The sequence below is a fragment of the Hydra viridissima genome, unplaced genomic scaffold, assembly GCF_058129835.1.
Source record: "Hydra viridissima isolate aposymbiotic clone 2 unplaced genomic scaffold, HvirCarnegie_v1 scaffold_1, whole genome shotgun sequence".
Classification (NCBI taxonomy): Eukaryota; Metazoa; Cnidaria; class Hydrozoa; order Anthoathecata; family Hydridae; genus Hydra; species Hydra viridissima.
The window spans coordinates 1,344,595-1,362,497 of NW_028324300.1; the positions used below are offsets into that span (position 1 = coordinate 1,344,595).

General features: G+C 31.7%; 2 protein-coding genes across 2 annotated transcripts; one reads left to right on the plus strand and one right to left on the minus strand.

Moving 5' to 3' along the window:
• Positions 1–7,049: 7,049 nt before the first annotated feature.
• On the minus strand, positions 7,050–9,685 carry LOC145186636 (uncharacterized). The gene is made up of 6 exons (XM_090079993.1): positions 9,444–9,685; positions 8,994–9,328; positions 8,266–8,385; positions 7,924–8,168; positions 7,675–7,842; positions 7,050–7,337 (listed from the first exon to the last, which is right to left on the minus strand). The coding sequence occupies exons 1-6, from the start codon at positions 9,683–9,685 to the stop codon at positions 7,050–7,052; spliced, it is 1,398 nt and encodes a 465-aa protein (XP_089936119.1).
• Positions 9,686–16,628: 6,943 nt separating this feature from the next.
• On the plus strand, positions 16,629–17,165 carry LOC149892832 (uncharacterized). Its single transcript, XM_090080211.1, has one exon. It carries the CDS (start codon positions 16,686–16,688, stop codon positions 17,163–17,165), a length of 480 nt encoding a protein of 159 aa, XP_089936337.1. The 5' UTR covers positions 16,629–16,685.
• Positions 17,166–17,903: the final 738 nt, after the last annotated feature.

The window sequence follows — 17,903 nt, forward strand, 5'->3', positions numbered from 1 at the left end:
GATACCGGACTTCAAGCTCTTTCAAATCTTGGTGAAATCTTTCGCCTTGTTCTTCGCTAACGGCTCCTAGATTTTCTGGGAAGTAATCAATATGAGAATTTAAGAAATGAAGTTTAATGCTCATATTACAACCCATTACACCCAAATTGGAAATCATTTTGGCCACTATTTCTAAAAATTTTGTCACCACTTCCTTAAATGACTGCCATGCTTGCAACTCGATATCATTAAGTTTTTCATCAAACTTTTCATCCGACATTAATTTCCTAATATCAGGGCCGACGAAAATTCCTTCTTTTATCTCAGCTTCTGATAAAGATGGAAAAACTGAATGCAGATATTTGAAGCCTTCCCCTCTTTATTTAAAGCCTTCACAAATTGCTTCATTATACCCAATTTGATGTGCAATGGTGGCAGTAAAACTTTTTCTCTGGGAACCAAACTCTGTTTAAGTACGTTTTTGAATCCTGGGGTTAGTTCAGTTCTTGGAGTCCATTTCTTTTTGGTTTAATGATGTTGTTTATCCCGGTTATCCCACTCGCAAAGAAAGCACGGGTATTTTGTATAACCACCTTGTTGGCCTAGTAGCATGCTTATGATTTTCAAATCTCCACACAACATCCAACCGTGTTGCTCATAAGCTATATTAGTCAAAAGCTTTTCCAAATTTTCATAACATTCCTTTAAATGGACAGAATGTGCAACAGGTAACGAGGCATATGTATTCCCATTATGCAGAAGAACTGCTTTCAAACTTCTTTTTGAGGAGTCAATAAACAATCTCCACTCGTTAGGATCGTATTCAATGTCGTACATTTTCGTCAAGCCTGGAATATCTTTACAGAACACTAAATCTTCATCTTCAGCGAAGAATGGAAGAAAATCTTTTTCTCTGTGACGGTACCATGAAAATGAAGTACCAGGTGCCAGCATATTTCTTTCTTTTAATCGTGATCCGAGGAGTTCCGCTGCATCTTTGGGAAGATTCAAATCTCTTGTCTAGTCGTTTAAATGTGACTGTGAAAAGAGCTGACAAGCGTCAGAATCTCCATGAAATTCAGGATCAGATTGGTGTACATCCTCTTCCTCTATATCACAGTCAGAATTTTCAATTTGTAGAGCTGGAACCGGGGGCTGCACCATTTTTGAATCGCCAAATATTGCAGGCGTAACTGATGACACGTTTGGATAGTTTACGTCCCTTTTATTTTTTGAATTGTATCCAGTTATGTCACAACAAGAAAAGTAGCAATCTTTAACATGGTCGTTAGGCTCTCTCCATAGCACAGGCGAAACGATTTTGAAGCTATTTTTCTGTCCTTTTGACCACTTGCAAAGTTCTAATAAACAAGTCGTACAAATTTTATGAGGTGCCCAAGTTTTGTCTTGGTTACTTAAAACGAGTCCAAAATAACTTTTATAAATATTTCTCACAAAGTCTGTAATACTGTTTCGTTGTTTTATCACCATAAATTTCCCGCAAATATAACAGAAACAATTAGGAGAGTTTAAACAACTTGGCGATGCCATTTTAAAGTTAATGTTGCAAGATGCGCACTTCAACTGTTAAATTTCTAAATCAGTGCGGGTACTTATACAAAAATCCTTTGGTTTATCTTAATTACACCCTTTTCTAATAATATTCACAACAATTAGTTAATATTACCAAATCATTATGTAATAATGAGCTCATTACTAAATTAAGCCAAAATGACCCGTTTTTGACATGTTTAATACGAATTACTAATACTTATTAAGTAGTCATTAACAAATTACTAATTGGCGTTAATTTTTATGTTCCCTTACACTAATTATATGAAATAAAAATTGAGCTGAAGTAAATTAATAACGTTTTAGACATTTCAAAAGGTAGGCGCTCAAACATTTTAAAGCAAAATCTTAAATATTCCATATAAAAAAATCCTGACGTGATGCATTTTTTTTATTATTTTTCTCGTAATCAGCACATCAGAAACTATAAAAAACGTTACTCAGATTTTAAAGAGGAAAACCATTGCAGGCCTGTGTTATTTTATCAACACTTTGAAAATCTTCAAACTCATCTGTTATTAAAATATCTCAAAGTTGGTTTTTTTCGGGGCATCTTTGGAACCCTTAGAGTTGATGATCCACTTATTTCATCAGTTTGAATAGTTGGAACTGGAAGAAGATTCCATTTTAAGGTGCATCTTTCTCCATAATTTATAAGTTTGTCATCAAAATGATTAACACAAATAGCTGAATATTTTGATGGAACCCAATCTTTTCTATTAACAAAGTATATCCATCGTTTTTGCAAATCAGATTCTTCAGGAAAATGAAATGTTGACTTTTTTGGACCATTAGAGTAACCAGTTTTACAGTTTGTAACAACACATTTATTAAACATTTTATTACTAAAACGAATCAAAAAAGTGTAACAGTTATTTTTAAATTCACTTACATTTATTATTGGAATTATCTCCACTTAAACAACATCGCATAAAAAAGCAGTTCGACTATATACAGTAATAATAATAGACTGTCTGTGTGTCTATTTCATTATTCCACTCTCTAATGGAATATAATGAAACAGGCCAGGGCCGTGCACAGGATTTGGGGGCCCCGAGCATCCTTCAGTTTTGGGGCCCACCCTCTTTACTCCCAAAAAAAAAAAAGGCCTGCTTAAATTTTTTTTTATATTACTGGAATATAAGTATAATTAAATAGTCCAGCTGTTGTTTCTTACAATATTATTTTTCTTGTCTTTTGTTTAGCAAACTTTTCAATCACATCATGGAAATCAATATTTTTTGCTAATAGACACTCGATACTCAAATTGGCGAGGTCACTTGTTCGTTCTTGTCCCATAGTTGAGCGCAAAAAATTCTTGATGAGCTTCAATTTACTGAATGAACGCTCACTTGAAGCCACTGTCACTGGAATTGAAGCAAAAATACGCAATGCAATTACTATATTTCTAAAGAGTTTTCCAAGCTTCATTTCAGAAATTTTGTTTAATAAGTCAAATGGGGCAAAAGGTTTCTTTCCAAAATTTGCAGTATGAATTTGTTTTATGTGAAGCAATTCTTCAGTTAGTTCATTTTCGGTCACATCACAAGAATATTTTTGCGAAAAATGTGAGCAAGCACTCTTGATATCTGCTTCAGTTTTTGATACTTCCACAAAAAAGAGAATATAGAAAGGATTTCTTGAATTGCTGTGAAACGTGCAGTAAGTCCACCAATTACAGAATCAAAAATGTGATAAAAAACCGTTCTCCGAAATGTTGCCTTCCTCTCCTGATTCTGCGTCTGTTAATTCCGTAATTTGTTCATCACCTTTAATTTGCTCCCCAAAAAAACTTTTGAGTTTCACTTTTCTGTGGATTGGAAATTCAGAACTGATTTTTGCAACATCTGCAACTAACTTGGCTTCTAAAATTGTAGGCCATTCCTCCCGAACAGATTTGAATTGACCAATCAATGCTTCAATATTTTCCACCTCAATATCAATAGTTGCCTTTCTTGCCTGAATGACCTGGTTGCAGCGGTCAATCAATGTGAGAACTTTCAGCCAAATTCCAGACATGAGAACACATTTGAAGGAGCTCATATATTTTAGGGCACCTCTAATCTCAGTTTTTGCTTTAGGCGTGAGATTCACGCTCTTAACTTCTTTCGAAGATTCAATGATTTGGCTCAAGTGATTATAGAAAGGGCGAATGCTGTCAAGTCTCTCAGTCCATCGTGTTCCTGATTGTCCATGCAAAGACACACCGTGAAGTCTCTTTGCAATATTTCCCAGCGTTGCGGACTAGCAGAAAAGATCGTATAAACGGTTTGAACAGTTCCAAAGAAAGTCTCAGCATCTGTACAGCTTGAGGCAGCATTCTGTCCAAACAAATTCAATGAATGACAACCACAGGGTGAGAATACAGACAATGGGTTCTTCTTTTGTAGGATTGCTTAAACACCCTTATATTTTCCTGACATGTTGACTCCATTGTCATCAAAACAAATTTTTAATGTTTCATTCGGCAGTCTTCAAAACAAATTTTTAATGTTTCCAAAGTTTCCAGAATTAATTCCGCAATATCAGATCCAGTCTTCTTGGCACAATCTGCAAAGATCAAAAACCGCTCTTCAATTAAAAATTTTCCAGGTTCTTTTTCATGTACATATCGAATGACAAACGAACTTTGTTCAATATGGCTCACATCAGGAGTGGCATCAAACATAATTGATAAATACTTTGCAGACTTGTACTCTTCTATAATTTGCCTGCGAACCTCAGCTGCACAAAGGCCAATGAATTCATTTTGAGAACGATTTGACAAGTAATGCGCCTGAAGACGTTGACCCTTGTCCTGTGATTGTTTAACTTTTATCACATGTTCCTTAAGAATTGGGTCATAATGCGAAATCAGTTCCAGCAATCCTAAGAAATTTCCATTATGAGAATCTCCAATTAGGTCAGATTTTCCACGAATAGCCAATCCACGTTCACCAAGAAACAGGGTGCGGATTCACAACACTTTCGTAAGTCCAAAATTTGCGTAAAGTTTGCGTAAGTTTTGCTTAAGTTCAAAGTTACGCTAAGTGGTATTCACAAACCTTGCGTAAACAAAAACTTAAGTTTTTAGGTAAGTTATTACTTACGCAAAAAGTCTAAAAAACGGTATTCGCAACATTTTCTTAAAAAGTGCTCAGCAAACTTTACGCAAGAAAAGTAACGTCTGCAATTTTCTGACTTAAGTTTAGCGTAACTTTAAATCATCTAATAATATTTAAAAAAGGCGTTTTAATTATTATAAATGATTTCAGATTTTTTTCATAATCGGCATACTACTAAGCTATATGAAGCTATATGAAATGCACAGTAACATTAGTATATATATATATATATATATATATATATATATATATATATATATATATATATATATATATATATATATATATATATATATGATAAAAGATGATTAGAACCACTCAAGTTTATCTCAAACATTCACAGTATTAGAAAAATCTTATGTATATTATAAATAAATATAATATATCTCTTAGTAATATGAATACCTAGTTACCATCATTCTTATTGAAACTCAAATTTAATTTGGTTGAAATGGATATTCAATTAATTCAAGAAATGGAATTAGAAAATCAACATTGGAGAACAGCTCAGCGAATTGTCCTTAATAATTTTTCAGATGTTGAATGTTGTCATAAATTTCGATTACCACGGCATAAAATCTTAGAAATTATTAACACTCTAAATGATGATTTGTCTCCAATAACAGATAAAAACAATTCTATTTCATCAGAAACAAAAGTTCTTGTTGCTCTAAAATTTCTAGCTACAGGAAGCTTTCAAAATACTATTGGTAAGAACTTTTAATATGTATAAGTTTGTCTTTGATATGTAAAACTGCAGTAACAATGCTAAAAAAAATTAAATAAGCTAATGCTTCACTTTATTCATATCGACTTTTGCAAATTAATCCAAAAGGAAGTGTATATGTGTCATTGTGGATTTTTTAAGTCTCAAAAAACCAAACATGATCTTTAAAATTAACCTAGCAGTTTTATTTCAACTAAATTTTATCACTAAGTGAGGTTGTATGTTTTGCATATAACCATAAACGTATAAAAATATTTTAGTAAATATAAAAAAGAGGTTTCTAAATCTGAATTGAAAAAAACTATATTTCTAAAAATTTATTATTATTTAAATTTAGGAGACACTTCTGGGATAAGCCAAACAAGCACCAGTAGAGCAATTCATCAATTTTGTAAATTTTTTATTCAACACTATAGCTACCTTGTAAAATGGTACAGTAGCCAAGAGGAAATGGCTGAGGTAAAAAGAAGATACTTTAATGCTTGTGGAGTTAAAGGTCTTTTGGGCCTAATTGATGGTACAATGGTACCCATCAAAGGAGACACTGGGCCTGATGAGCCAGCTTTCATTTGCAGGTAAAAAAAGTTTGTAAATATTAACTACTGTAATCTATATGTAGGAATGATACAAATAGATTGAATAATAGATAAATAATGATTGATGATCTCCATGCAGCTATGGGTCTATAGCTATTGCTTAGCTGCCGCAAGCAAGAGGCTCTTTTTTTTATAGCTAGAGACTTTTTTCTTAAAGAGCATACGCTTTGATGTTTTTTTTTGAAATAGGCCCTTTCAAATATCATAAAGGAGGTGTTAAATTTGAAGTTATGCTACCAGATGCAAACATTAATTTTATTAATTTAGATTTATTTTCTATGAGATTTAAAAAAGTTTAGTTTTAGTTCTGTACTCATAAAAAACTTTATTTTATAGAAAGGGCTATTCTGCTAAAAATTGCCAATTTGTTGTTGACCCGGATGGACAGTTCAGAGATGCTGTTATCAAATTTCCAGGATCATGTCACGACGCTTTTGTTTATTCAAATTCAACTTTGAAACAGAAATTGGAGGTTGATCCAGCTTCAGGGTTTCTTTTTGGTGATTCAGGCTATGGGTTATCACCTGTCATGATTACTCCATTTAGTCCTGCATTAGACCCTAAAGAAATATTGTTCAACAAAACCCACTCAAGTGTTCGAAGTGAAATAGAACGTTGTTTTGGACGTCTTAAAAACCGATGGAGGTGTCTACATAAAAGTGGTGGAACACTTCAATATACCCCATCCAAGTGCTGCTCAATAATATTTACTTGTGTAATACTCGAAAACATGTGTAACTCACTCGGTTTAAAAGATCCAGATACCATAGAAGTTGTTGAGGATGCAAATGATGGTAACACTGAAGATAATGGCAACTGTTCTAGTGTTGGTCGAAGACAAACCAACCAAACTCGACTTGGTATAGTTAGAAGAAATAATTTAAAAAGCTATTTGTTTTCCAATAGACATCACTGTGTCTCATGAAGTATTTAAAAAAATAATCTTGTTTTATGTAAAAACTATGTTGATATGATCAATAATAAGAAATAAAGTCAATAAAAATCATCTATCAGTCGAAAATAATAAGTTTACATTTAATAATAAATTTACATTAAGAAATGTAATTACATTTATTGATTATTTGAGATAGCTGAAGCAATCTCTTTTAAGGGACTCACAATCTTTTCAAATGAGTTCGCAAGCTTTTCTGTTGATTCAGCAATGCGTCCTAAGGTTACAGCAATACTTTCCAAAAGAGGTTGATCAGTTTGCCTTGTTGGATTAAAAGCAGACGCTATTTGCTGTCCGGTTGCAACAATTTGTTCACCAAGCTTAGACATGTTGCTCATGTAATTATCCACATTTGATGGCGATAGTTTCCGTTTTTTAGATGTCTTTATTGACTTCGATTCAACATCCTAAAATTATTTTTAAACTTAATCTTAATCCACGTTTAAACTCAATATTATTAATAAAGAAAAAAATATTTAAAATTTTCATTATTTATATACATTTTTTATTTATTTTTGAATTCAGTTTTTATAGTTGTTTAATTTTGTGTAAGGAAGAAAAATTTTGGATTGCCAAAGAAAAAATACCTTAGATTTTAAATAACTACTATTATTGCATTATAGTAATGATGATAATAATAATAATGATTAAAAATAGTGTATAAAAGATAATAAACAAAATAGTTTTTTTCACATTAAAAATGTTTTGTTTTTATGTTTATGGACAAAATCATTTGTAATGTACCGCTTTTGTTAAAATTGTCTCAATAGATATTTTATCTTCCTTTGTCGTAGATGGAGAAGAACTAGTTAAAGTGTCAGAAATTAGCAGTTCTTCTGTAGTTTTAGTTGCAGTAAGTGAATCGTATGATGTTGTAGAACATTGAAGAGTGTCAACACCGCCGGATATTCCCTACATTAGAAAATTATTATTTTAATGTGCAAAGCAAAACTTTGAAGGGCTGCTGGGTAAAATAAACGACTAAAGTATTACCATGTATGAAACCTTTGGCATTTTAGACACCATTTGCTGATCGATAAAGTTGAGCTCTTCCGAGCATTTCTCACCTCCACCAGTTTTATTCATACTAAATATGATACGAGCTGCTTTGCCTTTGCTCTCTGATTTCTGATCAGACAACTTCTTTTTACATTGGAGAACCGTGCGATCTGAACCAATCAGGGAAACTTGGTCTGCAATTTTGCTCCAAACATCATCTTTTGTAAATTTTGAGATAGCTGGAAATAATGTTTATGTAATTTTAAAATTATAGGCGTTAAAAGTCTTATTATTAATATTACATACTAAATCTTAATAAATAAATATCTTTATTACAAGGAGAAAACTTTCCATCAAGCAATTGCTTTTTTTCGTTGTACAGCTTAATCAAAAGAGTCAACTGTTCATTCGTCCAATTTTCAGCTCTTTTTTTGCAATCTTTATTGCTTTCTGACACTAGAATAATAAGTTTTGTCAAAATATAAGCAGCAACATATTTACCATATCGTTATACTAAAATAACATAATAGAAATCAATACATAAATATATAATATATATATAGTTATATTACATATATTTTATATACATAAAATCAAAAAAAACCTACTTCTAAATAGTGAAAAGTTATTTGTGTTACTTTAATGAACTTGATTTTGTCAGCTATTTTGTGATAACTTCATCAGATATTATATATTGATCCTGATCCGTCTAGACATTGGGTAATGTGTACATTTATGTCTTTAAAATTATTTCTTTATTAGTTCATTTCTTGAGTAATTAGTAGATTAAATTAATTACTCTTGAGTAATTAGTAGATAATACTAACTACTCAAGAAATTCTTGAGAAATAATAATGCTTAAAAAAATAATAATAAAGTAAAATTAATATAATAAAAATGATAATATAAAAATAAATAGCAGTAGAACTACTTTCTTTATGTCAAATTATGTTAAACATTAGCGTAAGTTTTGTCTTAAGTTTTTGCGTAAGTTTTGCGTAACTCAAGCGCAACCTTAACTTTACGCAAATGCTGCGAGAAAGTTGTGAATACCAAATAGTTACGCAAAAAATATTTTGCGTAAGTTTTTCGTAACTTTAGCTCAGCTACGCAAGAGTTACGCAAAAGTTGTGAATCCGCACCCAGAATCACATCCAAGATTCGTTCCAAGATTTTTCTCCAGGTGTCAGCTTCATTGAGAATTTGGCGATTTATCAAATGTTCAATTGACTGATCAGTTTTCATTCGAGCTTCCAATTCACGCCACTGAATGTAGCATTGTTTATGGGTTTTCAAATGCTCATGTTCAGGAATTCGACTGATGAGATTCTTCCACTTCTTTTCATATCCCCATCCTCCAATCATTGCAAGGGATGAAGTCATGTATGGAAGTTGATTTCTAGGTAAAAATAATCGGCATGGAAAACAAAACAATGCTGTCTTTGCTGGGCTAAATACAAGCCAATCCCGCGAGAAGGATTCCCCCATTCGGCATTCTGCTTTTCAAAACTGACATTGGAAATATGTGATTTCCATTATCTTTTGGCATATCTAGTGGGAAAGGAATGTGACCAGTCATGACAAACTTTTCCAGCTGAGAAGGGGAGAAATTTTCTGTTTCAAATTCACCAATGTCAAATGGCTGCAACAATGCTGGTCCATCACTGCAAGTGGTCCTTGTAGAAGTATTATCACCAAGGCCTGTCGACTCTTTCGTTTTTACATACTTAAGAGTGTAATCGTACGCGCAATGCATTGTGGGATGTCCTGGTAGTATAGAAGTTAAACAACACAAACTCAGTTGAAACTGTTTTCTGTACTATCTTGAGTTTTTCTACAATAGATAATTATCTTCATTATTCAGAAATGCCTTCATATTGCGCAGCGATAAACTGCGCAAATACTAGTGGAATAGTTGATAAAATTGATACTCTTTTTGACCTGATGAATTCAAGTAAGCTTCATGCAGATAAACCTGCTTGTGGTGCTATAACAGCAAAGGGAAATAACATTTTACTGTTAAGGGAACTACAAACTTGGATTAAGAAATGGAAGTTTTGTGATGTAAAATCCCAATCCCAGATAGCTATTCATTGGGGGTTAGATGTTACAATAAACAGTATATTGAAACTATGTCAGGAGCTTCTCTCAAAAGGGTTTCATTGTGTTAGCACTTCTCGCTTTAATCAAGATTGTTTAGAAAGTTTTTTGGGAACTATTCGAAGCAAGGGATGCTGGAATAACAGACTGACAGTTAGACAATTTCAAACAGCTTACCAGAACTCTTTATTGTTATTGTCAGTAGAAACTAGCAAATCTAATAGCAATTGTCTGACAGAAACAGATTTTAGTGTGGTATTATATGTTAATTCTTTATTTGAAAATGTAAAAAAAAAAAAAAAACAACTAAAGAAGAATGTTTATTTTTTGCTGACAAAAAAAAAAAAAAAATCCTTTGAACAGATTTCCTGTTACAATTCTTATGAAAAACAAATATTGTACAAGCACATACAGATTTTGCTAACTTGTTAATAAAAAGAGTTTGTCTGTGCCAACAGTGTGAGGTAGTGCTTTGTCAGATATTACGATAGCTAGTAAACATGGTTTGGAAGTCAATAAACAAACATAGTCAAAATTTTTCACCAAATTTATTATTAGTATCATTGATTTGTCCTATGGAATCAGTATTCATGGAATTTATTGAAAAGTGGCTTGATACTGAAGGCTTAGCTTTTAGATTATCTTCTAAAATAATAGAAATCTGTACTTTTGACTTTTTGTTTAAATATCATATTGAACATGCTTTTTATTTACAAAAAAAAAATTGTTCATATCTTTGACATTACAAGAATTTTTTATTTTATTAAACTGTACAATCGTGATCTATGTCAACGAAATAAAAGAAGTGATGAAAAGATGAAACGTTTGCTACACAAATAATTTCTATTTTATAATATTGTATGAAAAATTATAAAAATTATATGAAGTTATATAGTTAAGTTCTTTGGTTTTAAAGTTCTTCGATTTTAAAATTCTAATGGTTTTAAAAATCTTTGGTTTTAAAGTTCTACGGTTTTAAAGTTCTAACGTTTTTAAAGTTCTTCAGTATTTTTTAATTTTAACAATCAGTTAACTCCTTTTCATTATATATAATTGTGATTTATTTTGTTTTATTTATGTATGTGTTTGATTATGTCAGTTTGAATCTGATATCTTTTTTTTTTAAATACATATTTTGATTTAAATTTACTGAATGATAAAATATATGTTGTCAAAAAAGTTTATTCAGACCGATTATTCAATAGTAAGCCAATTTGATGATCCTCAAATTAAGTTTCAAGAAATATTTAATACTATTGTTATTATTATAAACAATGGTTTTTATAGTTTTAATAGGGAATTTTCTAATAAGTGTTGAACCAAAAATCAATTTCATAAATTTTACGTACAAAAATTTGAAAGTAATCGATCACTAAGAACATTCAAAACAAAAAGCATCTTTAATCAAAAAGTTATGTTTGTTATTTGTTTATGAATTGTTATTCTACCCGGGCATCCCACAATCCTCGGCAAAAAAATTACATGTTTTTACGCGAGTCGACAGGCCTTGATTATCACTACCACTAATTTGACAGTCTTCAAAAGTGGCTAATTTCTCTATACTGCCAGCACTATTACCAGAAACAGAAGATTGGATACTACCGTCATATTTTTGCTTCGTTGAGCTAGTGGAAAGGGCATCTGATGTTTTAGAAGTAGTTGTAATTCCAACATCAAATAATGTTTGCCTTCCTTTTTGTAGAGCCGCTTTTTTTACGTTACTGATTTTTAACTTTAATGCACCAGATGGATACGTGCGTTTCATTTTTATTTTTTTAAATACTTTCGTCTAATAGATATATTTACATATATATATATATATATATATATATATATATATATATATATATATATATATATATATATATATATATATATATATATATATATATATATATATATACAGTGAGAGAAATAAGTATCCGAACAAAAGATTCTTTTATGGAAAATAAACTTTGTCAGGTTTTTTTCGAAAAAAAAAACTTTATAGAAATAAAAGAAATGATTATTCTGAAAGAAAATTTTATTACGAATTCAATATGCAAAAAAAAAATATCAATAATAATATTTAATTGATAAAAAATTAAGATACATTTAAACTATGCAATTTTTTAGCATTAAATAAGTATCCGAACAAAATTTTAAAGATTAAGGCTTAAAGATTAACGTTTCTCCGAGTAATTATTTTTTTGACTTTTTAATATCGAGTTGGACCGCCTTTAGCTTTTATGACTTCTCCAAGACGACATGGCATCGATTCAACTAATTTCTTTGTCGTATCTGAGTCGATATCAGCCCAAGCTTCTTGGAGCATGATTTTTAAATCTTCTTTTCTTTTTAGACATCGTATGCCACATTTTTTATCCAGAATTGCCCAGAGATGTTCAATTGGATTGAGATCTGGACTTTGCGCAGGCCATTCAAGTAACTCAATTTGCTTTTGGATGAAAAACTCTTTTGCTTTCTTTGACGTATGTTTAGGGTCATTGTCTTGTTGGAAGATAAAATGCTTTCCTAATCGCAGTTTTTTAGTTGAAGCCAGAAGATTTTTATTGAGAATTTTAACATAAACCTCAGAGTCCATAATTCCATCAATAAACTCCAGTTTTCCTGTTCCGTTCCAAGCCATCGATCCCCATACCATAACATTGCCTCCACTAAATTTTACTGTGCCTCGAATACAACTGAGTGTGAATGCTTCCCATTTTTTTCTCCAAACTTTTTGAGCTCCACCGGACTTCACAAGATTAAATTTTGACTCGTCCGTCCACAAAACTTTCCTCCAGAATGATACCGGCATATTTACATATTTTTTAGCAAATGCAAGTCTTCGTTTTCGATGGATTTTTGAAAGGAATGGTTTCTTGCGTGGAATTCTTGCTTTGAATCCACTTTCTTTCAATCGATTTCGAATAGTACATGAGCTCACTTTTAACCCAAAATCTTTCTCAAGGAGGCTTGACACTTTTGGTGCTGATAAAAAACGGTTTTTTTGCACCATCTTTACAATTTGTCGATCTATTCTTGATGTTGCTTTACGCTTTGCTCCGCATCTGGGCTGATTTTGCACATATCCAAACATATTATACTTTTTAACCAGATCGCTGATGGTTCCTAATGCCATTCCAGTCGCTTTATTTATCGACCTAAACGTTTTACCTTGGGACCATTCCTTGGTTTTAACTCCCATACTTGATGATATCAATGGTAAATCAAATGAATTTAAAAAAATATCAGTAAATTATTAACAATTACTCGTTGTAAAACAACAATATTTCTAAAACCATTGGTTTAAAAACTTTTTTTAATAATCAATTTCAAAACTTCGTTTACAAAACAACATGTTCGGATAATTATTTTTCATTGAAGTTTTAACACTCCTTCGGGAATCGTTAAATTTTAGCAACGCAAGTTAATTACCTTTGATTAATTTTTTGCAACATAAAATCGTAATTAAATTTGCTTTTAGAATAATTATAAAAGTATTTATCAAAAACATATGTTTTTCGAAAAAAACCTGACAGTTTATTTTCCATAAAAAAATCATTTGTTCGGATACTTATTTCTCTCACTGTATATATATATATATGTATATATATATATATATGTATATATATATATATATATATATATATATATATATATATATATATATATATATATATATATATATATATATATATATATATACACGATTAAACAATTAATACAAAATTTATATATATAATTAATCACAAAAACTAATTAAATTTATATTAGTTAAGTTAAATATAATATAATAGTTAGATAATATAAAATAAAAAAAATAAATTTATTTTTATTAATCTATAAATTAAATTGTACAATCAAGCAAATCGCCTGTAAAAAAATTAATCCAAATACGCCATTTTTAAAATAAGATTTGAACACATGATAACTTTTCCCGCTAAATTCAAGATAAGCAAGATAAGATTTAAACAAAAGTTCTTCCGCAGGGATCTTCTATGAATTACGCAACGGTAAATTTATTTTTAAAAAAATTATTAGATCTGAAGCTCATTTTTGAGGCAATTTTCATTAAACTAAATGAGCTATTTTTATTTTTTATGTAAGTTAAAGCTCTTGATGGGGAAAAAGAGAAGGAAAAAAAAACCCGGAATGTTATTGCCGCTGTTGGGGGCCCCCATAGGGTCCAGGGCCCCGAGCAATTTGCTCGGGTGACTCACGCTCTGCACGCCCCTGAAACAGGCAATCAGTCAGAATACATTTACATATTAATCAGTTCAGGATACATTACATATTAAATAACTATAAAAGCATAAACCAATGCATGCAAACAAATATTTATATAGTAGTTGTTAAAATATTATAATTCAATACTTTATTCAACACCTTTGTATAATATTCACTGGTAAATATATTGTTATTGTTGTTGTTGTTAATAAAACCTTTCATACATAGTTTAAAATTTAAAATAAGCCGTAAAAAAACTGGCCTCCTAATTTTTTCCGGAAAATGCAACAAATCAGGCCGTGTAATTACAGTAGGCCATGGTGAAACTCATTTTAACTATGATTAAATTTTTTTTCTATAATGATAACAATAGCTTATCAGTGAAAAAATCCCAGGTGACACTCCATCAAACCTAAAATGATCTCTGGTCCACAATGTACCCATAACCTTAGATGGTAGTACACAAGACACAAAAGAAACGGAGATGGTATCATTTTTAACACTAACCTCTTCCTCATTAGCATTAAATGATTTTTTAAAACTTCTAATAGTTCTTGCGTTTGTTTTCTTCGGCGTCGCGGATGCGCGCTATGATTGATAGAAAACAGTCGACACACATAAATTATATAAAAAAATATGTAGCATATTAATATAGACAAGAAAAATACTAAACTGAGCTAGAATCACACCAACCCACCCATTAACCAAGTCGGATTTTTTTAGATAAACAAATGATGACACTAGGCTAGATAACTGCAAAAGTTATAAAAAAAGAATAATAACACTAGGCTAGAAACTGGAGTGTAGAAAAACGATGAATGACATGAGGCTAGAATTATAAAAACAGATATTGATAGCAGGCTAGAAACCGAATTTTTATAAAAACGGATGATGACACTAGGCCAGACACTGGATTGGAGAAAAACGAATTAACATTTGAGTAAAAACCATGAAAAATAAAAATTAAACCACCGAGCGGAAACCATATCAAATTAGAAACATCAACTCTGAAACAAATAGCAATACTAGGATAGAATGGACCTTGTAAAAACTAATAACCGTACTATATTAAAAACGTAGAGACTAAACAAAAAACACACCGAATAAAAACGAATAAACATACCATATTATAAACGTGGAGATTAAACTGTTAAAAAAACTCACCGAGTAGAAACCTTTCTAATCCGAAATGTTTACTTTAAAACAAATAGTGATACTTGGCTAATGATGGGCGAATTAAACCAAAATGAAATAGCCGGCTTAGAGATAGTTTATGTGCCCACTCAGAAATACTAGAGTAGAATCTAACATAGCTAATCTTTAATCAATTTTTTTCCTGATCATTGAAGTAATAAAAACTGATCCATTTGCTAATTTAGAACCACAATCACAACCAAACCTCTTTTTAAACAAACTCATAGCCAATAATTCTATATATAATCTGTCGGATGAAGAAAAACAACTATTAACTAGAGGATTGAGCATCATACCAACTCCAACATTCATACCCAACAACACATTTATCTCCAGCATCAACAACTTCAAACAAATGCCTCTTCGACAACTTTACTTCTACAATAATTCCTCAAAGAAACACAGGCATCCGTTCCACATGAAATCTAATTGGACACCCCAAAACACGGAGAGCATGAGTGTGTTAAACTACATGAGAAAAGTGGATGAAGATATCTTAGCCCTCCTTAACATTCACACTTCTAAGGAGAAAAATAACTTACCTCCCAAAACGTTAACAGCACTAAAATCATTAGGATCTAATCCTGATATCATCATCAAAAAAGGGAGGAGGAATATGCATTTAGACACAGTCGATTATGAACGGAAAATACGTGAACTACTGTCAAACAACACAACCTACAAAAAATTACTATATGACCCAACAAAAAGTGTAATTAGGAACATTAACAACTCAGTGGACTACAAGTTTATTCACCACGTTATTGATAAAAAAAATGCCGTTTACCTACGACCGACAACAACTTACCGTTCACCGTTGTTCTATGGACTACCAAATATTCATAAAATCAACATACCACTTAGACCGATAGTGTCAGGATGCGACGGACCAACGGAAAAAATCTCGAAATACATATCACACTTTATCCAACCATTAGCAGAGTCCCTTCCATCCTACTTCAAAGATACGACCCTTTTCCTCAGACTACTTCAATCGCAGACATTTCCATCAGATAACTGCATTCTAGTAACGGCAGTAGTAACTTCACTGTACACAAACATCCCACACAAGGACGGAATCGACGCAGTCAGAATCTTTATGGAACAAACACCAATTGAGAAAAGACCTAAACACTGCCCCCCCCCCCCTCCCCCCTAGTGCATTCATCAACATCATCCTAGAAACCATCTTGACCCACAGTACTTTCCAATACTTAAACGAATTCTTTCATCAAATTTCAGGAACCTCCATGGGAACACGAATGGCACCTCCTTACGCTAACCTATTTATGGGTAAGCTAAATGCCATAATGAGAGATAAGTTCCCTAACTCAATATCCATCTACAAAAGATTTATACATGACATATTCTTTGCATTCCGTGGTTCCCTGGAAAAACTGAACGAAGTCCGCCAATTCATGAATAGCATCCATGCCAACATCAAATTCACTTTCAATCGATACGTCTCAGCCATTAATTTCATGGACATTACCATCTATAAAAACAACAAAGGAGATTACAACACAACAATTAACCTTAAACTGACAGACACGATGAACTTCCTCCATTATGACTCAAATCACCGCTCACACTTGAAATCTAGCCTTATATACAACCAAACACTAAGATACAACAGGATAACCTCGGACAATAAAGACTTTGCGAAAAGAACTAGAAATATTAGCTCGCACATGGATAATGAGAGGATATCCATTGAAAATAATCAATAAAAACGTAAGGAAAGCGCTCCGCTGGACTTTACACAAACTAATTGAAAATCCCAAAAGAGTTAAAAAAACGAACAGAATAACACCACAAATAATAACCCATAGTGCAATTAGTAGACACATTAGCAAAATAATAAAAAAAAACACTGGCATCTGATAGAAACGGACATTAATCTCAGAGAACAATGGCCGTATCCACCCATAACATCTTACCGCAATACCCAATCAATCGGAAATTCACTTGTAAATTTACGAAATAGCGGCAGTTGATAATATATTGATAGTATTTTTATAAATAACCCTTAATTTCCGCGCTTGTTTTACAACCTTAAGCATCCTTGGCTGCTGCAGCCAGAGAGTAAATAAAAGGCTTCGACATTTCAAGTTTAATAGGAATCCATTATAACTTTTTTTTGTTTAAAAGAACAACAAAATTATCTGTTATTTATGGTTTCTTAAGTAAAATATAAAAACAAAAAAGCAATATTTCATGTCGGCGATGATTCTACATCACTATTTACAAATATCATAAATAATTGACGAGTGTTCTCTGCAAGTGTGTTTGGTGCACTTGGAACATCTTGTAAAGACACGTCGCTGACAAAGCTGACACAAATAACATCATTTTCTAATTTTGAGTAAGGCATTGGGGTGGATTATTCTATTCTGTCGACATAGAAGCAATGGCGCGTCTAGGGCCAGGTTGAAATGCCCCTCTCGGATGCTAAATAATTCGATGTT

Coding starts and splice junctions, on each gene's coding strand:
- LOC145186636 (XM_090079993.1), bottom strand. CDS start 9,685: ATGCATTGCGCGTACGATTACACTCTTAAGTATGTAAAAACGAAAGAG. Junction 9,329..9,443: donor GGAAATCACATATTTCCAAT/GTCAGTTTTGAA, acceptor ATTTTTACCTAG/AAATCAACTTCCATACATGA. Junction 8,386..8,993: donor TTACGCAAAATATTTTTTGC/GTAACTATTTGG, acceptor TTATTATTCTAG/TGTCAGAAAGCAATAAAGAT.
- LOC149892832 (XM_090080211.1), top strand. CDS start 16,686: ATGGGAACACGAATGGCACCTCCTTACGCTAACCTATTTATGGGTAAG.